The sequence below is a fragment of the Zootoca vivipara genome, chromosome 15 (genome assembly GCF_965207765.1).
Source record: "Zootoca vivipara chromosome 15, rZooViv2.hap1.1, whole genome shotgun sequence".
NCBI classification, from domain to species: domain Eukaryota; kingdom Metazoa; phylum Chordata; class Lepidosauria; order Squamata; family Lacertidae; genus Zootoca; species Zootoca vivipara.
Window position 1 is genome coordinate 4,412,699 of NC_142598.1, and position 23,887 is coordinate 4,436,585.

The 23,887-nt window shown below is 48.1% G+C and overlaps 2 protein-coding genes across 3 annotated transcripts; both read right to left on the reverse strand.

The window, feature by feature from the left end:
* Positions 1-1,956: 1,956 nt before the first annotated feature.
* LOC118097484 (deoxyribonuclease-1-like 1) lies at positions 1,957-14,505 on the reverse strand. Its single transcript, XM_035140322.3, has 9 exons — positions 14,242-14,505; positions 11,052-11,233; positions 10,249-10,337; positions 9,554-9,640; positions 7,793-7,905; positions 6,692-6,804; positions 5,199-5,356; positions 5,008-5,104; positions 1,957-3,708 (listed from the first exon to the last, which is right to left on the reverse strand). The coding sequence occupies exons 2-9, from the start codon at positions 11,193-11,195 to the stop codon at positions 3,574-3,576; spliced, it is 936 nt and encodes a 311-aa protein (XP_034996213.1). The 5' UTR covers positions 11,196-11,233; positions 14,242-14,505; the 3' UTR covers positions 1,957-3,573.
* A 4,063-nt stretch (positions 14,506-18,568) lies between these two features.
* On the reverse strand, positions 18,569-23,319 carry LOC118097475 (uncharacterized). 2 transcript variants are annotated; one of them, XM_035140305.3, is made up of 2 exons: positions 22,871-23,319; positions 18,569-21,239 (listed from the first exon to the last, which is right to left on the reverse strand). In XM_035140305.3, exons 1-2 carry the CDS (start codon positions 23,057-23,059, stop codon positions 19,443-19,445), a joined length of 1,986 nt encoding a protein of 661 aa, XP_034996196.1. In that variant the 5' UTR covers positions 23,060-23,319; the 3' UTR covers positions 18,569-19,442. The 2 variants fall into 2 exon arrangements, with proteins under 2 accessions (XP_034996196.1, XP_088514820.1); XM_088658694.1 differs by having other exon boundaries at positions 18,569-21,270; positions 22,871-23,095.
* Positions 23,320-23,887: the final 568 nt, after the last annotated feature.

A 23,887-nucleotide genomic window follows, 5' to 3' on the forward strand; every position in this document is an offset into this window, starting at 1 on the left:
TCGAAAAATTCGTAAGTTGAAAAACCCCATTGGAAACGCGATTTCCCATAGGAATGCATTGGAAATGGAAAAATTGGTAAGTCGAAGCAACCCCATCTAAAAATTTGTGAGTCGAAAAAACCCTACCTAAAACCACCACGGTTTCTGTTCGGATGTCGAGAAATTCATAAGCGTGCGGCCATTTGCCCCACTCGTAAGTCGAAAAATTCGGTTGTCGAGTCATTCATATGTCGAGGTACCACTGTACACATCTCTCTCTCTCTCCTGTCTCTCTGTGTCATGGATTAGATTAGTTGGACACAGAGGAATGGTAGGAGGTACCAGCTAGGAAACCCCCAAGGAACTAAGGCTTGGTGGTGGGATGGTGATGAGTAGTCAGAGGGAGAAGCCTGGGAAGAGGATGTGTCTGAAGCTGAAGATGTAACAGGGTTTCGTGAGCAGGGAGTCTGTGGCAGAGAGAAGTGCAGAATCAGAAGCGGAAGCAAGAGGGGAGGCCAGAGAGGCAGAGGTGAGCCAGGCTGGTGAAGAAGCCAGGAGTTCTCCAGCTCTTGCTGTGGCAAGCTACCTTCTCCCCTGGCCTCCCAGGACTAGAAGAAGGCTGAAGGGGGAGAAACATGGTTCCTCTTTGTATGTCCTTTACCATTTTCTCTTTTACCTAGACTGCCCTGTTTTTCAGGAAGAATAGCACATATGACCTGTTCTTTTTTTTAAAAAAAAGGCAGGGAGTGGAAAGCCTGATCAGTGAGCACGCTGACATGCTGATATATCACCCTATCAATTGTAGGTGAGGAAGAAGTACAAGAGGTAAATTATATAAACGACCGAGAGGTAGATCTAGACTGCACTTCATTAACAGTTCTTCCTAAAGAGCACTTCAGCAGTAGGAGGAGGATTAGAAAGGTGGTGAAGTTCTGCTGCATGTTTTTTGGCTTCGAAGCAGCGGCAGAGCATATGCCCGTGCTGGCCAGGGCTGGTGCGCTCCCGAAGGGGGCGTGGCGCGGAGGGTGCCTGGGGCGGCGCACGCACCCCGCAGCCAGGGGCAGAGCCGCTCATGGGGGTGGAGCAAGCTGTCCATGGCGGACATTCAGCATGCCACCCGCCCATGACTCCCAACCCTCCCCCAAGCTGTCAAAATGAAGGGGGAAGGGGGGGAATGCCCCCAGCAAAGCGGCACAGCTCCCCCCTTACCCCGACAGCTAGGGTATGCTTGGGAGTCGCGGGCAGGCGGCATGCCAAATGTCACCCCCCTCAGTAAGGGCACCCGGGGCGGTTTTCCCACCACCGCTCCCTCTCCTACGCCTCTGCTTGGAAGACTTTTTTTAGGTTGGATATTGAGATTTACTCATGTGGGAAAAGTCCTCTGAAGCTTTATTGGGACTGTGCTACTTCAAAATGCAGGTACTGTAGGCTCTACCTCCTATAAAAAAACCCTCCCTGCACCCTGGGAATTAACACAACAGGGAGAATGATAGCAGCTTCTGGCTCTGGGTGCACTACCCATTTTAAAGTAATATCATGCCACTTCAAACAACCATGGCTTCCCCCAAACAATCCTGGAAGCCCTAGTTTCTTAAGGGTGCTGAGAATTAGAAGGAGCAACCCCCATTCTCCTTCCAGAGCTACAATTTTTACAGTAGTTTAACAGTCAATCCCTCTGCCCAGGGCACTCTGGGAATTGTAGCTCTGTGAGAGGAACAGGGGCTTCCTAGCAACTCTCAACACCCTTAACTTACTAATCTCCCTAGGATGCTTTGGGGGAAACCATGGCTGATCAAGGTGCTATGATCCTGCTTTAAATGGTGCAGATGGGGCCTCCTCCTCTCTGATATGCCAGCTTTTTACAGAGAGACAGTATTTGACACAGAGCAGCGTTCATTTTCAATGAACCCCACCTGTAGTCCAGAATGGTACAGTCCCATGTCTGTGCTATGTGTAGAAAGGTTCTTCTGGCAAAAGTTCAGGTGATTTGTTGGCCCTTTTCAAGGCCCATCCCAATTCTTTGATTGTAACTGAGCAGTGACACAAACTTTCATCAGCAGCCAGCTGATTCCCTTTTTGCAAATTTCTGAAGTAGCAGGGTCGTACCCAGGATCAAAACTGGGGGGGGGGGAGCCATGGTCGTTCAGGGGTTGGGCCAAGGCACAGGAGGGGAGGGGCCACAAAGTGGGAATGTGGGCGGGGCTACGGAGCCCAGGTGAAACTGACTCCGGGAAGAAGTTTAATCCTGGGCGCTGCCCCGGGGGAGAGCGCGCGTGTGCAGCCAGGGGCGTCACAATAGGGGGCGGGGGCCCCAGGCTCCACTTTGTGGGGGGCAGCACGGCGCCCCCTCGCCACCTCCACCGACGGCTGCCCCGCCAGAGGAGGAGGAGGAGGGAGGGAGAGAGGGAGGGCTGGCTGGCTGGCCGAGCAGCCGAGCAGCTGCGTCCTCGAGTTGCTTCTGCTTCCCACAGACCCGGCGGGGGCGTGAGCTGAGGGCAAGGCCTGGCTCTGCGGCTTGGAGCCCCTCCGCCTTCTCTGCCTCCTGCTGCGAAACCCCTCCCCTTTCCGCAGCTCCTGCTGCCGCTGCAGCCCAAACAGAAGCAGTGGCGGCGTCTGCTCTGAGGGTGCACCGATCCCGGGAGCTGCTGAGGCGCTGCGCCGCTGTGGGCCATTGTTGCAGCTGCCAGGAGCAGCCCATGTGCAGCCCTTGGAGTCGGGGAGAGCGGGGTTGGGCACACTGTCGGGCTGCGGCCGGCAGGAGCAGTAAGTGGCGCCACCGCCGGGGCTGGGCTGGTTAGGGACGCGGCTCCCGTGCTGCCCTCACGCTGGAGCTTGAGGAGGGGAGGGAGAAATGGAGAGGAGAAGGAAGCCGCTTCCCTGTCTCCATTGCTCCTCCTTTCCCTTCGCGCGGGTCCCTTCCTCCCAGCGGCGTCGCTAGCCTTTATGCACGCAATGGACGCCCTGCCCCCTGGCGGGGTGCCTTCTGATTTGCTGCTCCGGGCAGCCAGAAGGCTAGCGACGCCGCTGCGCCTTGCTGAGCCGCTTCAGGCTCTTCTTGCAGGACCCGACACGTCTCCAGCTCAGCTGCAGCCACCGTGAAGCAGGATGATTTTTTTAAAAAAAATTGCTTTGGGGGGGCAGCTGCCCCCCTGCCCCATGCTGGGTACGCCCATGTGAAGTAGCCTGAAACTGTACCCAGATCTGGTCCTGGGAAGCCTGAGATTGAGGGTGCCTGAAAATCCATGCAAATCTTCTTTGGTGCAGCTGCCAGACAGAATTCACCTTCCTATAAGTGGTCCAGTTGTACTGAAGGATCTCTTCTGCTGAAGAGGGTGCTCCGACTGCATCAATATATTGCTTCCTTCAGTGTTTAAAATCTGCTTCTACAGGACTGCAGGGGCAACAAAAACATAATATGCTGGCTGACCAAGTGTAAACTGTGAAAGTCCCACGTCGAAGCTCACTCCATGGGTGACCATAGGCAAGCCATCCATTCTCATGTAAAAAAAGGGAATCCTCTTGGCAGTTCTACGCTTCTGTCACTGTAGGGCCAAGGCAGCCACCAGCATTTGGACCCCTGGTATCATAACAGCTTTAGATGTCATATCCTGACCCAGCCAGCATGACTAAGGCCAGCAACACAAGGCCAGCTGGACTGGCTTGCTGGTATCTCCAATGGGCTCTGTTCAGTTCCACCTCTACAGGATAATGGTCACTGATCTCCAAAGCCTGAAACAGCAGATAAAGAGAAAATGAGGAGTTGGGAAACAAGAGATCTGGTTTCTATTCCCTGTACAAAAAAGGGTTCCTTTCCATAGCAGATTCCAGTGCTTTAATGCAGGCATAGGCAACCCTGTAACCCTCTTTATCAGGAGTGGGGAACCTTCTTCAGCTTGAGGGCTGGTGGGTGGGGACAGAAGCAGAAGTGGGAGGAGCAACTGAGAGCTAATATGGTGTAGTGGTTAGAGGGTCAGACTAGGACCTGGGAGACCAGGGTTCAAATCCCCACTTGGCCATGAAGCTCACTGGGTGACATTGGGTCAGTCACTGCCTCTTAGCCTAACTGACCTCACAGGGATGTTGTGGGGATTGAGAGGGAGAACTATATATGCCCCCTTGAGCTCCCTGGAGGAAAAAGTAGGGGGAATTGCAAGAATGAATAATGTAGCTTTTTGTACATTGGGAGAGTTTCTACATGCAATCACACTCCCTCCATTCCAGGTAAGAAAGAAGCACCAACCACCTTGGCTGTGAGTCCTGGAAGACCTACTCCCTGCCTTGCAGGGCTTTCCCACCTGGCCTGGAAGGGCTGGGCCCTGACTGACTCCAGCAGCAAAGCTAAGATGCTTGAACAGACTCTTGGGTTCGGATATTGTTAGGGGTTTCCATTGCTGTTATTATTGCCCTAATTGTTTAAAACGTTTTAAATGGTTTTTAACTGCTTCTAACATGTGTTAGGTGTGTTAGGTGACCCCAATGACAGTGGCTCTGGGTGTGGGGGGTGGGGTGGGACAGGACAGGTAAGGGGCACACGGCATAGGCAGAGGTCAGCCCGCTCTGTATCACTGAGACCTGGGTGGGTGTGCAAGGTGGAGTTGGTCTCACCCAGCTCTGCCCACCTGGGTACTTGGTGCAACATCAGGGCAGACTTGAGGGTCAGGGAGGGGAGTTGCTGTGGTCTATACAGATTTCATCTCTCTCTCCAGGCTTTCTGTCCAGTTGGGGGGGATCCTGGCACTAGGCAATCAGGACAGATTAGGGAGTCTGCCTGCTGGTTTACCGCCCACCTCGCCGCCTAGCAGTCTCCCTGCCTGAATTGACGGAGCTGGTTTCAGAGGCGGTGGTGAGGACTCCCAGGCTGCTGGTTCTGTGGGACTTCAACATTCATGCCAAAGCAACTGGCTCAGGACTTCATGGCTGCCATGATGACCATGGGGCTGTCCCAACATGCCACCAGCCCAGTGCATGCGGAAACATACAATACTATGTGCAAGCAATTTCCCCCTCCCAACAGGAATTTCCAGCTACCTCTGCTTCTGAGAGCCCAAATGCTTTGGCAAAGTTGAATGGCTGAGCAGATCCAGGCACCACAGCAGCCAGGCAGCGTTCTCCATGCACCACAATCCTGTTTAGGTGTAAGGAAGAGTGAGGCATGGGTTAAAGTAGAGTGGACCATGCAATTCATTACCTGACCAGTAAGGCTGATTCCAGGATCTCACCTGTCATAGGCACAGTGGGTTGTGTCCCGAACGGTGGTGTCAGCATTGTCACTGATGAGCCAGTGAAAGCCAGGGTCTTGGCGTAGGCGGATTTGTCCCCAGCGTTTCTTTGCCACATAGCCACAGTCAGCATTGAAATCACCCAAGAAAATCATGTCCTGGGGAGGAATAAGAAAGAGAAAAAATCAGCTCGCCAAGATTCGTTAAGTGAGCAACGGGATTAGTGAGAGCAGAAAAGAGATGCTGGTTGGAAAATAAGCAGTTGCCAGGTTCTCAACCAGAGATAGTGTTTGTCCTTCAGATTTGGGGAGAGGAACTTTTTATGTCAAGGAACAGGACAGGAAACCTAACCGCCTGGGGCCTGGTTACCTAAAGGACCAGCTTCTCCAATATGTGCCATCTCATATATTTGGCTCAACATCAGAGAACTTGCCTTGTGCTCTGTCTGAGAAGCAAGCTGTATTGGTTGTGGTGGCATCACAGGCTTCATCCAGACATATTTCCAATATGGCAGAATCTACTGTCAAGGTGGAAGCCATTGGCCAGTCAGCAATAACTTACAAGGTGTCAGCGAAGTTAACTCTTGAGTCAAAGAAACAAAACAGCTCAGGCCTAATGAGCACAGCAATTCTTCCAACTAGGTCTTGCCCCAATGGGGCAGTTGTGAGAACTGAAGACCCCCCTGCCTTCCCACTGCTCTCTAAATCTCCCCCCCCCCAAGAAATATGATACTTCTTTGCCTTGTCTGCCTTTGCTCTTCCCTCTTTGCTTTCTGGGAGACCAGGGGAAAGGGGGGCTGGTTGTAGTTTGAGGGGGAAACTCCTTGGCTTCTTCAGCAGCCTCAGGGCCGGCTCTATGGCCAGGCTGGGTGGCGCAGTGCGCCACGGCGCCGGCCCGCCAGGGGGGGAGCGCCACACAGCCGCGCCTGCCTGCTCCGCCACGCAGCAAGCCCGCCCGCCCGTCGCACAGCAGTGACCCTCGGCGACCCCGCTGCACGCTGAGCCCAGCCGGCCGCCCGCCGCGCTGGAAAATGGGGCGGCGGGGGGCGGTGGAGGGATCCGTCGCACCGCGGCGCCAAAGGTGCTTAAGACGGCCCTGAGCATCCTGCCTGAACTCTGCCTCTCCCCCCTCCCCAGCTTCCACTTATACCTCTGATTTTGGACTGCTCTCTGCCACAGCCTCTTCCTGCTCACTAAACCCTGTGACCTCCCAGACTGCTCCCTCTGACCCCTCATCGTCATCCCACCACCCCTCCCCTGGCTCTGAGCCTTCTTCCCCTGGGGGTTCCCCAGCTGGTGCCTCCTCTGCATCCAGCCAGTCCACGATATCTACAATGGTCAACAAGATTGCAAACATTGCAATGGCTGGACATGGTCAGTAGTAGCTGCAGCAGTGAAGCAACAGAAAAAAATCCCATGTAGATGCACCGTGAGACAGCAAATCCCCAGCCATTCTCTTACACCTCAGCTCCCTTGCAAGTCCCCGTCCCTTACCTCTGTGGCCCAGCGTTCCTTCACACTCAGGAAAACATCATAGAGAGCATCTATTTCAGTTTCAGCTGCCTTGGGCATTGTGTGCTGGGGGATCAACACCAGCTCCTTGAGTTCTCGAGAATGGAAATGGAGAAAAAGGTAACCACAAGGTACAGAGTAATCTAGGCAACTTGGAATTCCAACTCAATATAGCCCCCATGGTTTGAAAACAAAACAAGATCTGAAACCACCATTTTGATCCTGGCTTGTTCTCACTAAACACAATTTGAGCAAATCATATTTCCCTTAGTTCATACATCACAGGAACTATGGTTTGTTTGGATACTGCTGATTTCCTACTCTAGCATGTGATAAAGGAGAGTGTGGAGTACACAAAAACAAGGTTCGCTGCAGCTTGTTCTCATAACAAAAACCCATGATTTTCTATTATGTCCAAATTAGTCATGCTGTACGAATGCGATTGTCAATAGATGTTTGCTTGGATGATCTGAGAAAATGCAGGAGGAAAGTACCGGTAGGTGGTCTCTTACATTGCATCTACACTATAGGTTTAAAGCAGTATCATGCCACTTTAAATAGTCATGGCTTTCAAACCTCTTCCCCCCCCCACTGCCGCCATCATCCAGGGAACCGTATTCTGCCAAGGATGCTGAAAGGAGGACACCCCCCCCCATTATCCTTCCAGAGCTACAATTCTCAGAGTGGTTTAACAGGCAATCCTTCTTTCCAGGGAACAACTCTGGAAACTGTAGCTCTGTAAGGGGAATAGGAGTCTTCTAACAACTCTCAGCCCTCTTTTTTATTATTATTTTATTATTATGTTTTTTATTAAAGCTTGGGAAACAAGAGAAAATAATACATCAAAGTTAACATCAAATACCAAGCATTTTTAATATTAAAAACTAAAAGAGAGGAAATGAAGAAAGAAGAAGAAATATTTCTGATTCTGCACCTAATCAGCTTTATAGACTTATGCAAAACCCTTGCTCCAGAATAGCATCCAACTCTTCTACTTTCTATAAAATAAAATTGATATCAAACCCAGATGTCACCCTCTAAAAGTTCAAGCTCCCCACTCCGGAGATGTCCTAGGCCCCTTACTTTTGTTTGGAATGCTGAAGCGGACAATGAAGGGCTCGCGAGCGAAGACATCAGGCCGGTCTGGATGTCTGTCCTCATAGGAGAAGAAGTCCAGCATCTGAGTCTTCTGTTCTCTGAGGGAGGGGAGAACACAGAAAAAAATGCAGACTCTGACCCCAGGGAAGAGGTGAAAGTATACAGGGGTGGACTTTAATAATGTGGAGCCCTGAGCGAGGACAACATTTGGCCATTTGGCACCCCCCCCCCAAGGCCCAGCTCCGAGGGCCTTCTGGCAGTGGTGCCCGCCCTGTGGAACACCCTCCCATCAGATGTCAAGGAAATAAACAACTATCTGACTTTTAAAAGACATCTGAAGGCAGCCCAGTTTAGGGAAGCTTTTAATGTCTAATGCTGTATTGTGTTTTTAATATTCAGTTGGGAGCCGCCCAGAGTGGCTGGGGAAACCCGCAAGGTATAAATAAATTATTATTATAATTATTTCTTGTTTTCACAATAATTCATTATGATACAATTGCTTTTTGTGGATTGTCTCAGTGGGTACTCATATAAATATGTTGTTGTTGTTGTTGTTGTTGTTGTTGTTGTTGTTGTTGTTGTTGTTGTTGTTGTTGTCCCCTGGCAAGGCTCCTGTCACAGGCTTGCAGAAGGGATAACACATGGGCTGCTTCCAAATGACCTTTTAATTGAGCCTGATTTGTTTACAGGGAGATTATATGACAATGTGTTAGAGCACACTTTCCAGTACATTTTCGTATCAGTTTTCTGATCACAGAGTCAAATCTTCTAGGGATGTGGGTTTGTTGTACAACACTTTCTAATCAACTGCAATTGTGCAACTTGAAGTTGCTGATATGCGATTGAGTCGGACCCAACAGTTTGGAAGCGCCCAGGGTGAAGCTGAAGGCTAGATTGAACCTACAGAGACAGTGCTGTGTGAGCAACAAAAAGAATAATTTATTTCACATTATCTGTGGTCTAGCAAATAAGGATGAAATAAGTGGTGGATATTTGCTAAGAGAGAAACTTGACTCCTTGCATCTGTGGGGATTCCAATTAAGGACAATATGTGGGGCAGGAAATTGATGCAGAGCCCTCACCAAGGTCAATAGCACACCCTACATTGGGCACCAACAATTGCTTTTATCTCACAATAAAAGGGTCTCGTTATTTCTGCATTTTAAAAATGTGGCACATTCACAAAAGCCCCATCCACAGACCACAGTGACCTGGGTGGTTTGTACAGGAGAAGGCACTCCCTCAAATAACCTGGTTCTGTTCCAAGTGACAAGAGTTCAAGGTCCAGCAGAGCAGGGCAAAGTCCGGGGTTCGGCCAAAGCAGCAGAGTCAAGTAAAGCAAGGCAAGATAAAGCAAAGTCCAGGCTCTGGCAAAGCAAAGGAAGGGATGGTAAGTCAAAGCAGAACACGGCAATAATTGCAAGAAAGGTGCTGGCAAAAACAGGCTCCTCTTGTGCCAGAGTTTCCAGGGCAGTCTGGTATCTCCTCTGAACCCACAGCCTCATCCTCCGAAGATGGGGAGTAAGACACAATTTTAAAGTGTGACATACCCCAAGCTTCTATTCTATCAGCCTCCAATCTCACATTTGTGATAGGTCAGTATTATTTTCTCCATATCTTACAGCATTCTAAAGGATATCTGAGATAATGTAGTTAAAAGCTCTATATATGTACTAAAAATCACTATATAAACGTTAATTCACCACCACCACCACCTAAATGCACACTCACCCTCATGACACTCACCTGTATATGAATACATAGCGTTCTTGGTAGTTGTTCCGGCCCAGCAGAGGGCTGGTGAGGTAGGTATAGGGACTAGAACTATGATACCTGACAGGAAAAGAGAATCCAGTTGCATTGAAAATATACGTGGATATATAAAAAGCACTTCAGCTAGTGAGTGGATCAATAGAGAAAAAGTCTCACTGTAAAGTAGGAATGGAAATCCTGTGTTCCTCCAGTTACTGAACTACAACTACCATCCCTGATCATTGGCCTTTGTTGGCTGGGGCTGACAGGAGTTAATTCCAACAACATCTGGAGGACCATAGGTTCTCCAGCCCTACTATAAGGCAATGTGGGGGTCAAATGTGGGAGTTTTGTAAGTCAGTTTTCTTGTGCAATTTTCCTGCACAAGCCTCATTGAAATAAATGATATTGCTAATCTTGCACAGATCTCACTCTCATTCCTATGCGACTCATGCAGAACAGCCTGCAGAATTATGCCCCACACAATTTAGGGGGGGGAAGGGTTTTTCCACCTCAAGCACCAAAATATATGGGTCAGCTCTGCTGCCGTTCATGCACCTGTCCAGCTTTCCTCCCTTTCATTTCTCTTTCCCAATCCATATTCTTTCCAAAGGCCCTGTCGTCTCCTGCTCCATGGATTCCTCTCCCTCTCCCTCTGGTTACATTTCCCCCATATTACTCACACTCACCGATTCAGGGCAGCCACCAAGGCAGGAACTGCTTTTCCCTTAGCATCCATCACCTCTTGTAGGACAGAGATATCACAACGAGAGAGAATCTGTGGGAGAGAACGGAGCAACAGGAGACACATTAGCCTGTATATCAGGGGTAGAGAGCCCAAATGTTGTTGGACTTCAACATGTTAGTCCTAAACAAGATGGTAAATCTGGGCTGCACCTAGGGAATGGGGGAGAATTCTGATTCAGTTCACATTTAAAGGTGAACCTTCTGCCTGCAAAGCATGTGTCCTTACCACTGAACTTTGGCTCTCCCCTGGAGCTTCTAACCAGTGACAGACAGTTTTGGGGGCCCTGAAACTTGAACTGCCATGGGGGCCCATTCACAACCAGCAAAAAGGTCTGGGTTATCTTCTTCAATGGAATGCCACACCTTTACAACAGCTTTACTCAAAAACTTTGGGATTATCGAAATATATACAACAAAAAATTAATCAATTTGAGTCATGCAACTCAAATTGGGTTTACCAGACCCAATTTTTTAAAGCATTGTAGACTAAAGTCACTTCTGCGGCTCCTTTGGAATTCGGTGCTCTGAAGCTTAAGCTTCATTGGTTTCAAAGCAGATCCACTCCTACACCTTAGTGGCTTCTCTTCCTAACCTGTCCTTCCTACTCCTTCCACACCCATTAGAACTTGTTAATATGCGTTGCTCATGTGAGCAAATCCTGTCTAAAGAAGGAATTCAACCCACAGAAGCTACATGCATCCAGAAGAATCAGGGCATCCGCCAGGGGTTGCCTTGAAGTCCCCACCTTGACAAGTGTGTCCATGACGCTGGCCTTGCTTGCCTTCCCTTGGGCAAAGCGCTGAGTGTTGAAGGCACAGATCCGGAAGGGGGCTCCTGCTGGGCACAGCAACAAGAGTGGCAAGAAGCGCAGAAAGCAGGAGGGCTTCATCCTTGGGAATCTAGTCAGGTTCCTTCTACAGATGGATTCTGTGCAAGATAAAAGTGAATCGGAGAAAGACGTAAAAGCAGGCCGATGGAAGAGGTGGCAGTGGCTGGGAGCCTGTAGAGGTAATCACTCCTGCAATAGTGGCCACTCATGAATCTCCTGGGACGAATCTAAATATAGAGGTGAGTGCTACTAAATAAAGACCAACACAAACTAAAGAACAGAAAGCAGCAGCGTGTTAGTTCATGATTCACATGCCAATAGATTCCTCCTAGGCAAGGCCTGGTTTGAGCCAGGGGGCACTGGCACAGAGGCAGTTCTCCTCTTGGAGGGGACAGCTACTTCAGGGGGCATATGTGCCAATTTTAAACTGGAACATGGTGCAGCGAGAAAGATCCCCCCCCCCCCGCAGACTGCAGCCATGAAGTTGGTCAGGCTCCTTTGAGGCATTATTTTCAAATACAAAGAACTTTAACCTATCTTCTGCTTTGATGCTAAAAATGCCTTGAGCTCCAGCATCAGCTCTAGAACATGCGGTGGGGGCCTGCCGAGAAAAGGCAGACTATATCCATCTCTCACAAGCTTCCTATCTGAAATTAGGGAGTCAGAAGGTACAGCTTCCATGCAGGCATAACTCAGCATCCAGGGAAGCTGAACGTCGGAAAATTCAGTTCAGACGAAAGGTCGTCCTTCACACGTCGCAGAGTAAAACTAAGGAATTTGCTACCCCCAAAATAATTCATGGATGGAGGGGGCTACTGCGCTCATGCCCTGCTTATGGCATTCCCACAGGACTCTGGTTAGCTACTCTGACAACAGGCTGCAGGGCGAGGTGGGCCTTTGGGCTGTTCTTCTGGTATTCCTTTTCAATGAAAGGTGGCATACAAAGAATGTTACTAAACAAATAAATACTCTTGTTTATTCCTTTTTGCTTTCATATCTCACCTTTCCATAGAGGAGATCAAGGGGGGAAGATATGGTTCTCCCCTCCCCATTTAATGCTCACAGCAGCCATGTGAGGTAGAGGCTGAGTCAACCAGTAAGATTCAGGGCTGAGTAGGGACTTAAACCATGGTCTCCCAGGTTCTAATCTAGGACTCAAATCACTATGACACACTGGCTCACAGAGGCTTCTCACACTCTTATCTTTCTTTTCAGTGACCCAGCTTTTACAGAAGATAGCATACATTCGATTTTTATTGTCTCATTCTCCAGTGCCAAGCAAAGAAATATGTAAGGTATTCATAGACTAACAGCATTTTCACAAGTTGCATTAAGGGTCAAATTAGACATTACATTTGTACAGTATTATTACATTGATATCTAAGTTGCTCAGGCTAGTCTATGGTTCTCTCATCTTCTTTCCTCCCATTTTATCCATACAACAACTTGATGAGATAGGTTTGACTGAGAGAGATTAAGTGCCCCAAGGACAGTTATGTCTGAGTGGGGATTTGAACTCGGTCCTAAGTCTGACCACAGGAGTACCACACTTGTTGTGTGGGTGCTGCCCAGAGCAGCAACTGCACATCTAAGTTCCTCTTTCGTGATTTCTACAACTGGGGTGGGGAAACTTTGGCACTCCAGATGTTGTTAAACTACAACTTCCATCAGCCCCAGCAAGCATAGCCATTGACCACAGGGTTCTGTCGTGGGCCTGTTGATGTTCACTGTCTTTATAAACTACTTGCATGAAGGAACTGAGGGGATGCTCATAAAATTTGCAGATGACGACAGACTGGGAGGGTTTCTAATGCTGCAGAAGACATAATCAGGATTCAAGAGGACCTTAACAGGTTGGGAAACTGGGCCCAAAATGAATTTCAGTAGGGACAAATGTAAGGTTTCGCACTTAGGCAGTAAGAACCAGCAGTAAAAATATAAGATGGAGGACACCTGACTTGTCTTACTAGACCACAAGCTGAACTTAAGTCAACAGTGCAGTGGCGCCAACTTGGGTGCTACACTGTGGGTGCCCAGCGTGTGGGTGCTGCGACGTCAGAAGGACCAGCCCAGGCACAGGCAAACTCAGCCCTCCAGATGTTTTGAGACTACAATTCCCTTCATCCCTGAACACTGGTCCTCCTGTTAGCTAGCCAAAACAAAGAAACCCAGTTGTCTGTATTCCAAGCTGTTTATAATGTCAGACAGAATTATTAGTACAGTCAGACCTCCGTTGTTGAAAGTGATCCGTTCCGGAAGCCTGTTCGGCTTCCGAAATGTTCTGACAACCGAAGCGTGGCTTCCGAGTGGTTTGACTGTACCAGAAAAAGCTTTAGTTTGCATAAATTAATAACAGGTGTTGAACCCACTGTGTGTAAAGTAAGAGCAAATGCCAAATTATTTTTCTCAGTTAAGCCAGATCTGCATGATTGTTTATGGCAGGTGTGGACAACCTGCGGCACCACAAGATGTTGCTGGACTACAACTCCCATCACCCCTGACCATTGGCTAGGTTGGCTACGACTGATGGGAGTTTGAGTCCAGCCACTCCTCCTGATTTATGCGAAGTGCAAGGATATAGCGTAGGAATATAGCCAGAAACTGACAGTTTATTATTCTTATAACAGCGCCAAAATCTATTGACAGAACAACCTTCCTGCTCGATCATCATCATCGTCACCATCAAAATAATCAGATCTGGTGTGTGCCTGGCTGAGAGCTCTGATGCACCCCCAACCCTGCTTATCCGGAAATGAGTTCATTCCAAGTTAACCTGTTAGAACTGCATGCGGTGTCTATTTGCAAGGAACAGGAAGTTTCTCCCCCAGACTCGGACTGTCCTTTAATTGGTCGGGAAGGGGGCTCCCGATCTTGAGACACTCCACCGAGGAGCCATCCAGCAGCCGAACATATTATGGGCGTCCGCCGCGGTCAAGGCAAAAAGGGAAGGGCGGATCCGATGCAGCGCCTGCTGTTACTCCCGCTGCGCCCGTTCCTGCCTTGCAATTTAGGGCGGCTGTTTCCCGCATTTGCCCTTCAGTCGCCCGCTAGTCCCCCAGCCCCTTCCCCGCCCTCCGACCACACGGCCTCGCCTCGCTCCTCTCACCCGCATCGCGGCGGGCTGGAAAGCGCCGTGCCCGTTTCCTTGCGCCGTTGCCTCTCCAGAACAGCCGGACTGAGCGGGCGGGACAGTCAAGCCCCGCGCTTGAAGGAGGCGCCACTCGGGGAGCCTCCTCCGCCCCGCTCGCTCCCGGGTCTAGCCGGCGAGCTCCGAGGAGGGCGGAGGCGGAGCCGGGCGGGAGAAGGGAGCGCTTGGGCCCCTTGCCAGTCGCCTGTCTCCCCGAGCCCGCTTTCGAGGAAGGGGGCCTCCCTTGCGAACGCGCATTGCGTTGTGCAACCCTTCTGTTTTAAATAAAACTGTAAGCCGCTTTATGGAGGAAGCTCGTCAGAAAACGGGGCAGAACTTTTTAAGGTGGATAAAACGTACAAAGGAAGCTGGCTTCGTTCTGCTTCCCCACCCCGTCCTCGTAGGGCACCCTCTCACGGGCTCCCATCCCGGGGTAACCCACAAATCAGCCCATTTCGGTGTTGCGTTTTCGTGCCAATGACTGACAGGAGGGGCAGGTGGCTGGCATGGCTAATATAGCCTATTCCACACATATACTGAGTGCATTTCAATGAATGTGATGGGGCTTATAGAGCTCGATGACTTGCCCCTGGTGTGTATCATTTGACCCAATATATACATAGATCATGTGGCATGTCTAGCTGCCACATTAAGGTGTCAGTACAGGGACGAGGGTGGCGCTGTGGGTTAAACCACAGAGCCTAGGGCTTGCCGATCAGAAGAAGGTCAGCGGTTTGAATCCCCGTGACGGGGTGAGCTCCCGTTGCTCGGTCCCAGCTCCTAGTTCGAAAGCACATCAAAGTGAGTGCAAGTAGATAAATAGGTACCGCTCCGGTGAGAAGGTAAACGGCGTTTCCGTGCGCTGCTCTGGTTCGCCAGAAGCAGCTTTGTCATGCTGGCCACATGACCTGGAAGCTGTACGCCGGCTCCCTCAGCCAATAACGCGAGATGAGCATCGCAACCCCAGAATTGGTCACGACTGGACCTAATGGTCTGGGGTCCCTTTACCTTTGTGGCGACTGGTACCACTTGATTCTCCCTGGCCTGGACCATGAGTCTTCTGGGTGCTTCCTTAGGTGGTCAAACAGGGGTTGCCAAATGTATGAACCAGACCTACATATGTTAAAAAAGGAACCAAATGGTTGCTGCTTGCCAGTATTTGCATCTTACTAGCCACATATCTAAACAACCAAGAAAGCAAACATTATTTACTGTCTGATGTTATGATACAGCATATGGCAGTCAGAGGGACACCTTCTCATGATCAAGGCATGTTTGTGGTGGAAGGACAGATACATCATCACACTAATTAATGTATGTAAAGCTTCTGCACACTTCGTTCAGGAGGGATAGTGAACACTATTGCTTGGCAATATTGTGATCTCTTGCAATTTCTAGAAAAACAATTTAAATATTTTATTTACATAAACTTTTATTTTATTATTTTTTTCACTTGAAACATGTGCAGCCCTATCCTTTAGCACAGTGGTGTACATCTACCACCCTTTCTTGTTACGGGGGGGGGGGGCAATAATCCCTGCAAGCATATTAACTCCAGTTCCATTCAATGGTGATAGGATGGATACTGCACAAAATGGATATAGTTTAATAACAGTTTCGAGTATTATTTTTTGTCTGAAAAGGTGCAGGATTTGCCTTTCTTATCCCATACCCTATGTTGCAACTAGTTTGCAATTCAAACAGGAATTCCCATATTCATTCTCTCTCCTCTCTGATCAATTCCCAAACCAGTAAAACAAGTGCAATTCTTGTTCTACTGGCTACTCAGCATACTCCTATCTCTCCATCCGCCCCCACATTTCTTTGTTTCAGGAATCCCACAGGCTTCATTGTTCCCCAGGGCATCCTCAGGACATTCCCCTATCTAATAAATCTCAAGTGACTCAAAATCAAACGTGTACATCAGCACACTGAAATAAAAAATCAATAGACATTTGAACACAGCAACTCAGCACATACACAAAAAGGACATAACTCTAAGCACTAATAATAATAGGAATAAATGTCAGAAAGACCCATGCTTTCATAAAACCATGCTTATGGAATAGTAAATTGTGCTTCCAACCTGGTTTTGTCATCACAACCATGTATGGTCAGTGCAACCATGGGCGTAGCCAAGGGGGGCAGGAAGGGGCAGCTGTCCCCCCAAATAAATAAATAAATATAAATAAATAGGTAAATTAGGTTCTGCCCCCCAACAAAGGCCTGCCCCCCCCCCGCTCACAAAAATCCTGGCTACGCCCATGAGTGAAACTATATCAAGCAACAACTGAATGTCATCACATTCAGTGAAAGTGTGGGGCAACTTGCTTAAAACTGATGTGGTAATACTATGGTAATCCATTATGCAGTACTGTATGTCTTCACTAGCACTAATAAAAGTTCCTTAAGTACCAAGCTCAACATCTGAGAAAGCAAAAGCATTTTCAATGCAATGTGTGTTACTGCTTGTTGGACATACCAGGATAACAGGTCAGATCATATACATGGCAGGGGTTGGGACTGGAGGCAGACACCAAGAACCAGGACAGCTTAAATGCATGGCTGCCAGTTAACTTCTAGGTCTGCTAGCAATACAGACATACTAGTTATATATACTTTTACCTACCCGAGCCCTCAGAGGTCTGTGCCATGTATACTTGAAGAAGCAACTTGTGGGCACTTCTACAGTAGTTTATTGTGCACTCAAGAGCTGCTCATGCGTGCATGTTTTGTGCCGTATCTGCAGGACATCACCCTCGTCAAAATGCCACCCCATGTTATTTCTCCATTTACTGTAATCCAAATCTACAATTTCTGTGGAAAATCTGATAAGCAAAGAACACAAAAGAATCTTAAACATCCTTACATCCTCCTCATTGTTTTAATCAAAACTTCCTGGCTAGAAGGTGCAATGCTATGCAGGAGTTTCACTGAGTATAGGCAGGGCCCCAAAATGGTGCCCTGCTCCCCATCAGGAACAAGGGGGGGGGGAGAAGATCAACATCAGGATCTGCTGCCAATTCAGGTGATGAATCCTACCACCTGAGGTGGTCGCCCCAACTTGCTTCATGGGTAGGCCAGCTCTGAGTACAGTCTTTCTCCACATGAAACAGTTATCTGTTTGGGGTTTCAGCTGTTGCTTGTTGAGTTATGAAGAATTTCAATGGTCAGTTTTTTTCATTTGCACTTTTAAAAAGTATCATATATAGTGGCTTTCTGAAATTTAAATGTTATAAATGCAAATGTTTTGACAAAAAACAACAGTGAACCATGAAAATGTGGGTATTCTTCTGACATGTCTGCTACATTATATAAATCATCCAACAATAATATCTAGCATTTATATAGTGCTTAACCCAATTGTTGAAAGCTATATATATTCTCTCAATACTTCTTATAACTGTTCTGTGAGGTAGGCCACCATTATTACCTCTTTATTGCAGATATGTGCCAGAAGATAAGTGAAATCCTTGCACTGATGGAACAAGTTAGTTGGATACTGCCCCAATTAACTAACTGTTACTCAAAGTGCTTTTTTAATTGGAGATGCCGAGAATTGAACCTGAGTCCTTCTGCATGCAAAGCTGAAGCTACCAGAGTGACTTGCCTGAGGCAATCTAATGGGGTCATAACTGAGGGGAGATTTGAACCAGGGGATTTGCCAGCTCACTTTCTTAGGCAAGATTCTATATCGGGTAGGCAACCTAAGGCCTGGGGGCCGGATGCAGCCCAATCGCCTTCTAAATCCGGCTGTTATGGCTTTGGTGGGGACGTCGGAGTAGGGCCTGGATCGTGGGGTGGGTGTGGTGGTGCCGGGGTCTGTCCTTAGGCTTTGGGTGTGGAATGGTCATTTTGGCGGTTGCTGGACGGTGGTTGATGAGATAACAATTTGGCCCCACCCTTGGAGATCTGCCTTTCTATTGGATGCTGCTGGAGTCTTCAGAGGTTTTGCTGGTGATGTCTAATTTGGGCACCACTTTTTGTGTTTAATCATTATTTTAGGTATGGAAGGTGGGTTTTTTTAAAAAAATGTTTATGCCAGATCCCTCCCTGATTGGTAAGGTACGCTTTGCCCTAATTTGATGCAATTTGGTTCAGCGGTTACAGAGGAGAAGGTTGCTACATCTGCGCACGCAGTGTGAACATTTTTACTTCTGTTGGAAGCCGCCAGAGTGGCTGGGGAGGCCCAGCCAGATGGGCAGGGTATAAATAATAAATATATTATTATTATTATTATTATTATTATTATTATTATTATTATTATTATCTTCCTGTGCAATATACAGTCAGGGTGCACTGTCAGTTCAAGACCATGGAAATGTTTTATTTTAACAAAATGTATATGTCACTTAATCAATGCTATGCTTTACATAAAACATAGTGTAAAATATTTATCAAAAGAATACAGTTCAAAGCAGCAAATTTCAAATTTCAAGTTTTTATGAAAGCCAACAAGCTTGTCCAGTGCTCAGCATGAACTGAGTGAACACAGGTCTGGTCCTCACCATGCAGGCGCAATGGGCAACTGTCTGGGGAAAACTCAGCAAGATTGCGTAAGATTGCATGGGCCAAGCCACCCTTATTTGTGTGGAGAGCCCTCTTAGATGCCTAGGTAGCCTGTTCTCTGTCCTTCCACTGCCCCTCCTCCCTCTCCCTGTGGCTTTATATCCTCCAGGTATCTCTCCCACCAAGCAGATGAACAAGAGCTACCATGCCCCTTCTAGCACAAATGGAGGCAAGGAGAGCAAACACGACCTCCTCAGGATTCATTGCCCTGTCGTTGCTTGGTGGTAGGGACTGAGGTCTACTTAAGGGCAAGGTACTGGCAAGTTACTGGTGAGTCCCTGTATCCCAACATAGCTACGCTGCTTAGTACAGCAACAGCAACAACAGCACCTTTCTTGAGCCAGCCCTAGAACATGCCCCAAAACACTCTGCAATGCATAGGAGGGATGTGACAGTTTCATTGGTGCCTCAGCAGAAGGAGCAACATGGAAAGAGTTTTTCTGAAGGTGGAACATGTGGAAAAACTGGCCTGCAGAGCAGTGGTGTGGGAGCCTGTGGCACTCCAACTCCAGCCAGTATGACCAATGGGTAGAGATGATTATAGGAGTTGCCGTCCAACAACATATGGAGGGCACCATGTTGGCTTTAGGCCACTGCTCTATGGACATATATCATACAAGAAACTGGGAGTTTTTCTGCAACAACATCATCATCTCTAACACGTCATCCTGAAGGGAGGCCATTTTGGGTCCCAGGATTTGTCCATTGTGGCAGAGCAGTTTTTCTACAGGAGCAGAATTTGGCAGAGTGGTGTTGAACTTGATAAAAAGCTTGGCGATGGCTGGGTATCTTTTCAGTTGCCTCAGCTCATGCGATGGATCGTTGAGGAACTGCACCCCAATATTTCTTAATGCAGACTCAGCTGCCGCCACTCCCTGATCATCAAAGCCATAAAAATCGTCGGCAGCTTTCATTGCTGCTGCTTGACTGTCAGCCTTCGACGACAGAGTGTCACAGCGGAGCAGCTCCCGTAAGAAAAGCTCCTGAGCAATCTTCTTATCATCTTGACTTTGCAGCCAACGCAATTTAAAAAATGGATGTGATACAGAAGCAACGACTAGTGGCTTGGTATTTTTACTACTTACGGCTGTGTCAAAGGTCAGCATGTGCGCAAACTGCTTCTGAAGCTCCCCCTTCAGTGCATCTGCCAGGCAAGAAGTGTATTTTGGAGACACCGACTCAAGTCGGCTGTTTAACACAAGCACCATGGGCAGGACAGCACCACAGAAAGACTCGATGGCCTCTTCTGTCTGAAGCTTGTCAAGTGCTGTAGCGATCGGAGACATCACCTCCAACCACTCCCCTAAGAACTCCAGCTCCAGGTTGGTAAATTTTGGAAGCTGGAGGCAGGCCATTATGAGATTCACCGTGTCACGCATGTCGTATATGCGACAGAAACAGTCAAACTCAGAATTCCATACGGAGGCTGGTTTGGGGAGAGACTTTCCAAGGGCGTAATTGACAAGCTCTGCATTTTTCAAGCTATCTTGGGAAACATTCCTTAAAGCACAGCATTTGCTTGCCACGCTTTGGAAAAGGTGCTTGTATGGAGGGTTGGTGGCCAGTGCTTTGGAAGCAGCTGTCGCAGCCACAAAGCTGAGTGTGCAGGAAAAGCAGGCCACACGGGGTGGCAGGTAGAAGAGGTCCGAAGAATCAATGGTGTCATTTGACAAGGCTTCATAAATGCGCACATTGACACAGGCATCAGCATCCGTGGGATCCACTTGCTTCTCCACATCATTCCCCTCTTGCTGGTCCAGCTGCTCTTTGGGTCCAGGGAACAGCTGAAAGGTTTTCTGGAAATGGTTCCTGTTGTCCGTGACAATGTGTGTTATTTTTGTGGAATCCAAATCATACTGCGAATGGATCTCAGTCAGCACAGAAGCAAGCTTGCTGTATGAACATGGCCCAGGAAAGCGTTGGAAGCTTAAGGCAGCAGATTCTCTTGTCAAGTTAGCTGAATTGATCCAGTGGCATGTGACGCCCACATAACTTTGCCCCTGATGCGTCCACACATCTGCAGTTGTACAAACATAAGAAACTGAGTCCAATTTCCTTTTAATTTTTTCAAGAACCAAGGCATACTGTCTTGCAAGGTTGTTCCGTAAGGTTTCTGTAGAAGTGACTGTAGCACTGGGAATAATCCCTTTAATCAAAGTGTGGAAGCCACTTCCGTCGACAATCGACAAGGGAAGCATATCAGTGATGAGAAAATTGAGAATTAGTTGATCCAGGTTTTCTTCGGATAAAGACCGATCACAGAGCTGATACTGTGAGTAAGGGTCCCAACGAGGCTCACAGTATTTTGGAATTTTCTCAGAAACCTTTAACATGCCAGTACCAATTTGTTTGCAATGGATATTTTTCCTTTTGTGCATCAGCTTCAGATATTTTTCTCCATGGATTCTCTGCAACAGAGGAGAACTATTTCAATCAGTGCTGTAGGATATAGAAATTATTGTGGGAATCATACAGAAATAGAAAAATGCTTGTCACATGCAAAGATACTGACAGACCTGATGAATTGCTCAGTGGCCTGTGGAGTCAGGATCTCACAGATATTGGGAGGAATTCAACATAGCACTAAGGAGATTGCTTCATCAGCACAAACATTTCTGCTTCCTTGATGGAATCAACTCCCCTCTCCTCCTACCACACCCCATGTGCTGTTCTGGGGATTCTCCCAACCCCAACCTAAGCCAATGGGGGTTGCAGTGGGGAGGAAAGTCCCATTGCACTAGTCCTTACGTGGATGTCCACTCATTAGCTGAATCCAGCCCCTTTATTTTTATTTTAAAATATCCAGTCTCCATAACCTTACAGAGAAATTTGCAGGAGTGCTGCCAAATTGCTAAATGGAAAAAGCAAAGAAGCAAAAGGATCCACTAAACTTGCTAAAACTTAATAACACCTCAGATTTTAAGGTATGCTTTTTGCAAAGTCTCTTAGCTATGACAACCGATTAGAATCAGCATACAGTATTCAGAGGCAGTATATCTCTAAAATACCAAATGCTGGGCATAAAAAAATTGGTGATGGGTACTTTCCCACTCATTTTATGAGCTTTCCTGAAGCATCTGGCAGGCCTTACCAAACAGAATAATGGTTTCCTATGGACCTTTGGCTGGAGCCACTAAACATGGGATGACGGGACTGGTGACTCTCCAGAGGACGTCAGACTCCCATCACCCTCAGCCACCATGGCCGGTGGTCAGGGACGATGGGAGCCGTAGTTCAACAACACTTGGAGGTCCACAGCTTCCCCATCCCTGCAAGATTCTTCTTATGTTCTAATCATTTCCTATTTCATTATTATTATTTTAAAGTAAGATCATCCTAAAGACAATAAATTTATCTGCTGTAGTTTGGCATTTGTAATTGTACGAAAATATTTTGATGTGGTTCTCCAACGTGGCATGCTATCCCTTCTCCAGTCCAAGACTAGGATCCTTGAGGACTGGAGAGGTCAGCCACAATTTGTGGAATCAGGTGATGTAAGAATCCAGACTTCATTCCTTGCAATGCAGAGAACTCTTTATTTAGCCTGGGGGCAGGGAACTTGTGGCTCTCCAGATCTTGCTGGACCATGCCTGACCCACTCACTGGTCATGTTGGCTTGGGGCTGATGAAAGTACGGTAGCTCAACAACAACACCTGGAGAGCCACATCCCTGTTCCAGCCCTAAGGGTAGAGATTAGGAACTGCAGGAGGAGGCCCATGGCCTGAATCTGATCTCCTGAGGACGGCCAAGGTTGCTTGAACGCGCGCACTCGAAACAGGCGACATCGAGGTCCGAAACAAGATGCTGCCGCGCGGGTGGATAGGTAATAACGGCAAAGCGCTCCTGAGCGTAATAAGCGGCCCTGCCGCGTAGAAGCGCACGGAGCACCTGAGCCGCAGGCCCTTTTGCACGATGGCACGGGGAGTTTGCATGCCGGCCGTGCCCACGGGGGCTACCGGATCGCTAATCTTAAACCTATCTGCAAATCGGGCTGGCTCACGTACGAATGCGTAGTGGCCCTTTGCTGCCATTCTGTACCTGCACGTGCTTGGTGAAATTGGATGGCGCCTTGTGCTGCCCTCGGATGGTCTTCCTCTTGTGCCTGCACAGGCTACAAACTGCCTGGATGAAGTTCCCGTCGTCTTCCACGACCTCGGAGAAGTACGTCCTCACGACGATGGGCAGCGCTTTGCTCTCGGGTTCCGCCGCTGCAGAAGAAGAAGACATGCCGGCGGCTCCCGAGATCGTGCACGGCTCCGGGACTGATGAATGGGAACCGGGGCACGGGGAAGCTTCGGCCAGCTGGAGACGGCTTCTAGCGTCAACCCTAAAGCGGCTACTGGGAAATGTAGTCCTTTGCCAAACGTTTCACGCCGTTGCGTTTGTTTTTCTCCTTCACAATAAGAGAGATCTTTGCTTTAGGACTGGCTGCCGTTTGGATGCTCGCGTGCTACATCCATTCACGCTTTCGGCTTCAACGCATTTCCATGGGGGAAAGGATTTGCATGTGGCGAGATGAGATTCAGTTACAAATCGCCATCATCACTTTTTATTTGCATATCACCTTCTGTATATGCAAGGGGCTTTACAAGCTGAAGAAGCAACAACACATACCGCAAAGGTAGCACATCTTATAGCAATCCGATCCGATACAAGTAGTTATGACCATAGCTGCCAAGTTTTCCCTTTTCTCACGAGGAAGCCTATTCAGCATAAGGGAAAATCCCTTTAAAAAAGGGATAACTTGGCAGCTATGGTTATGACTTGAAATAAACAACATACAAAACAAAGTAATATCCCGTGATCTATTACATTAAATAAAGGTTGCAATTCTATATGCACGCTTTTCTGGGAGTAACTCAGTAGCACTTCTTTGAAAACGTGCACCAGGATTGCGCCGTGAGTCTCCTGAAACAAAGCAAGTCCCTTTGAGTAACATGTATAGGATCGCGCTGTTAAAGGGCGTCAAATATAGGGACATTGCACTTGGAATATTGTGTTTGCTCCCATTTAAAATATATGTGTATCACACACAGAGAGATAAGGAATAAAATA

What these genes read in the sequence shown, in the direction of transcription:
- LOC118097484 (XM_035140322.3), bottom strand. Translation starts at nt 11,195, where the DNA reads ATGAAGCCCTCCTGCTTTCTGCGCTTCTTGCCACTCTTGTTGCTGTGC. An exon ending in ACCCACTGTGCCTATGACAG is followed by an intron (nt 5,105 to 5,198) that starts GTGAGATCCTGG and finishes ACACCTAAACAG; the next exon opens with GATTGTGGTGCATGGAGAAC. An exon ending in TTGGGCTCTCAGAAGCAGAG is followed by an intron (nt 3,709 to 5,007) that starts GTAGCTGGAAAT and finishes CTGCTGTTTCAG; the next exon opens with GCTTTGGAGATCAGTGACCA.
- LOC118097475 (XM_035140305.3), bottom strand. Translation starts at nt 23,059, where the DNA reads ATGTCTTCTTCTTCTGCAGCGGCGGAACCCGAGAGCAAAGCGCTGCCC. An exon ending in ATTTCACCAAGCACGTGCAG is followed by an intron (nt 21,240 to 22,870) that starts GTACAGAATGGC and finishes CCTCTGTTGCAG; the next exon opens with AGAATCCATGGAGAAAAATA.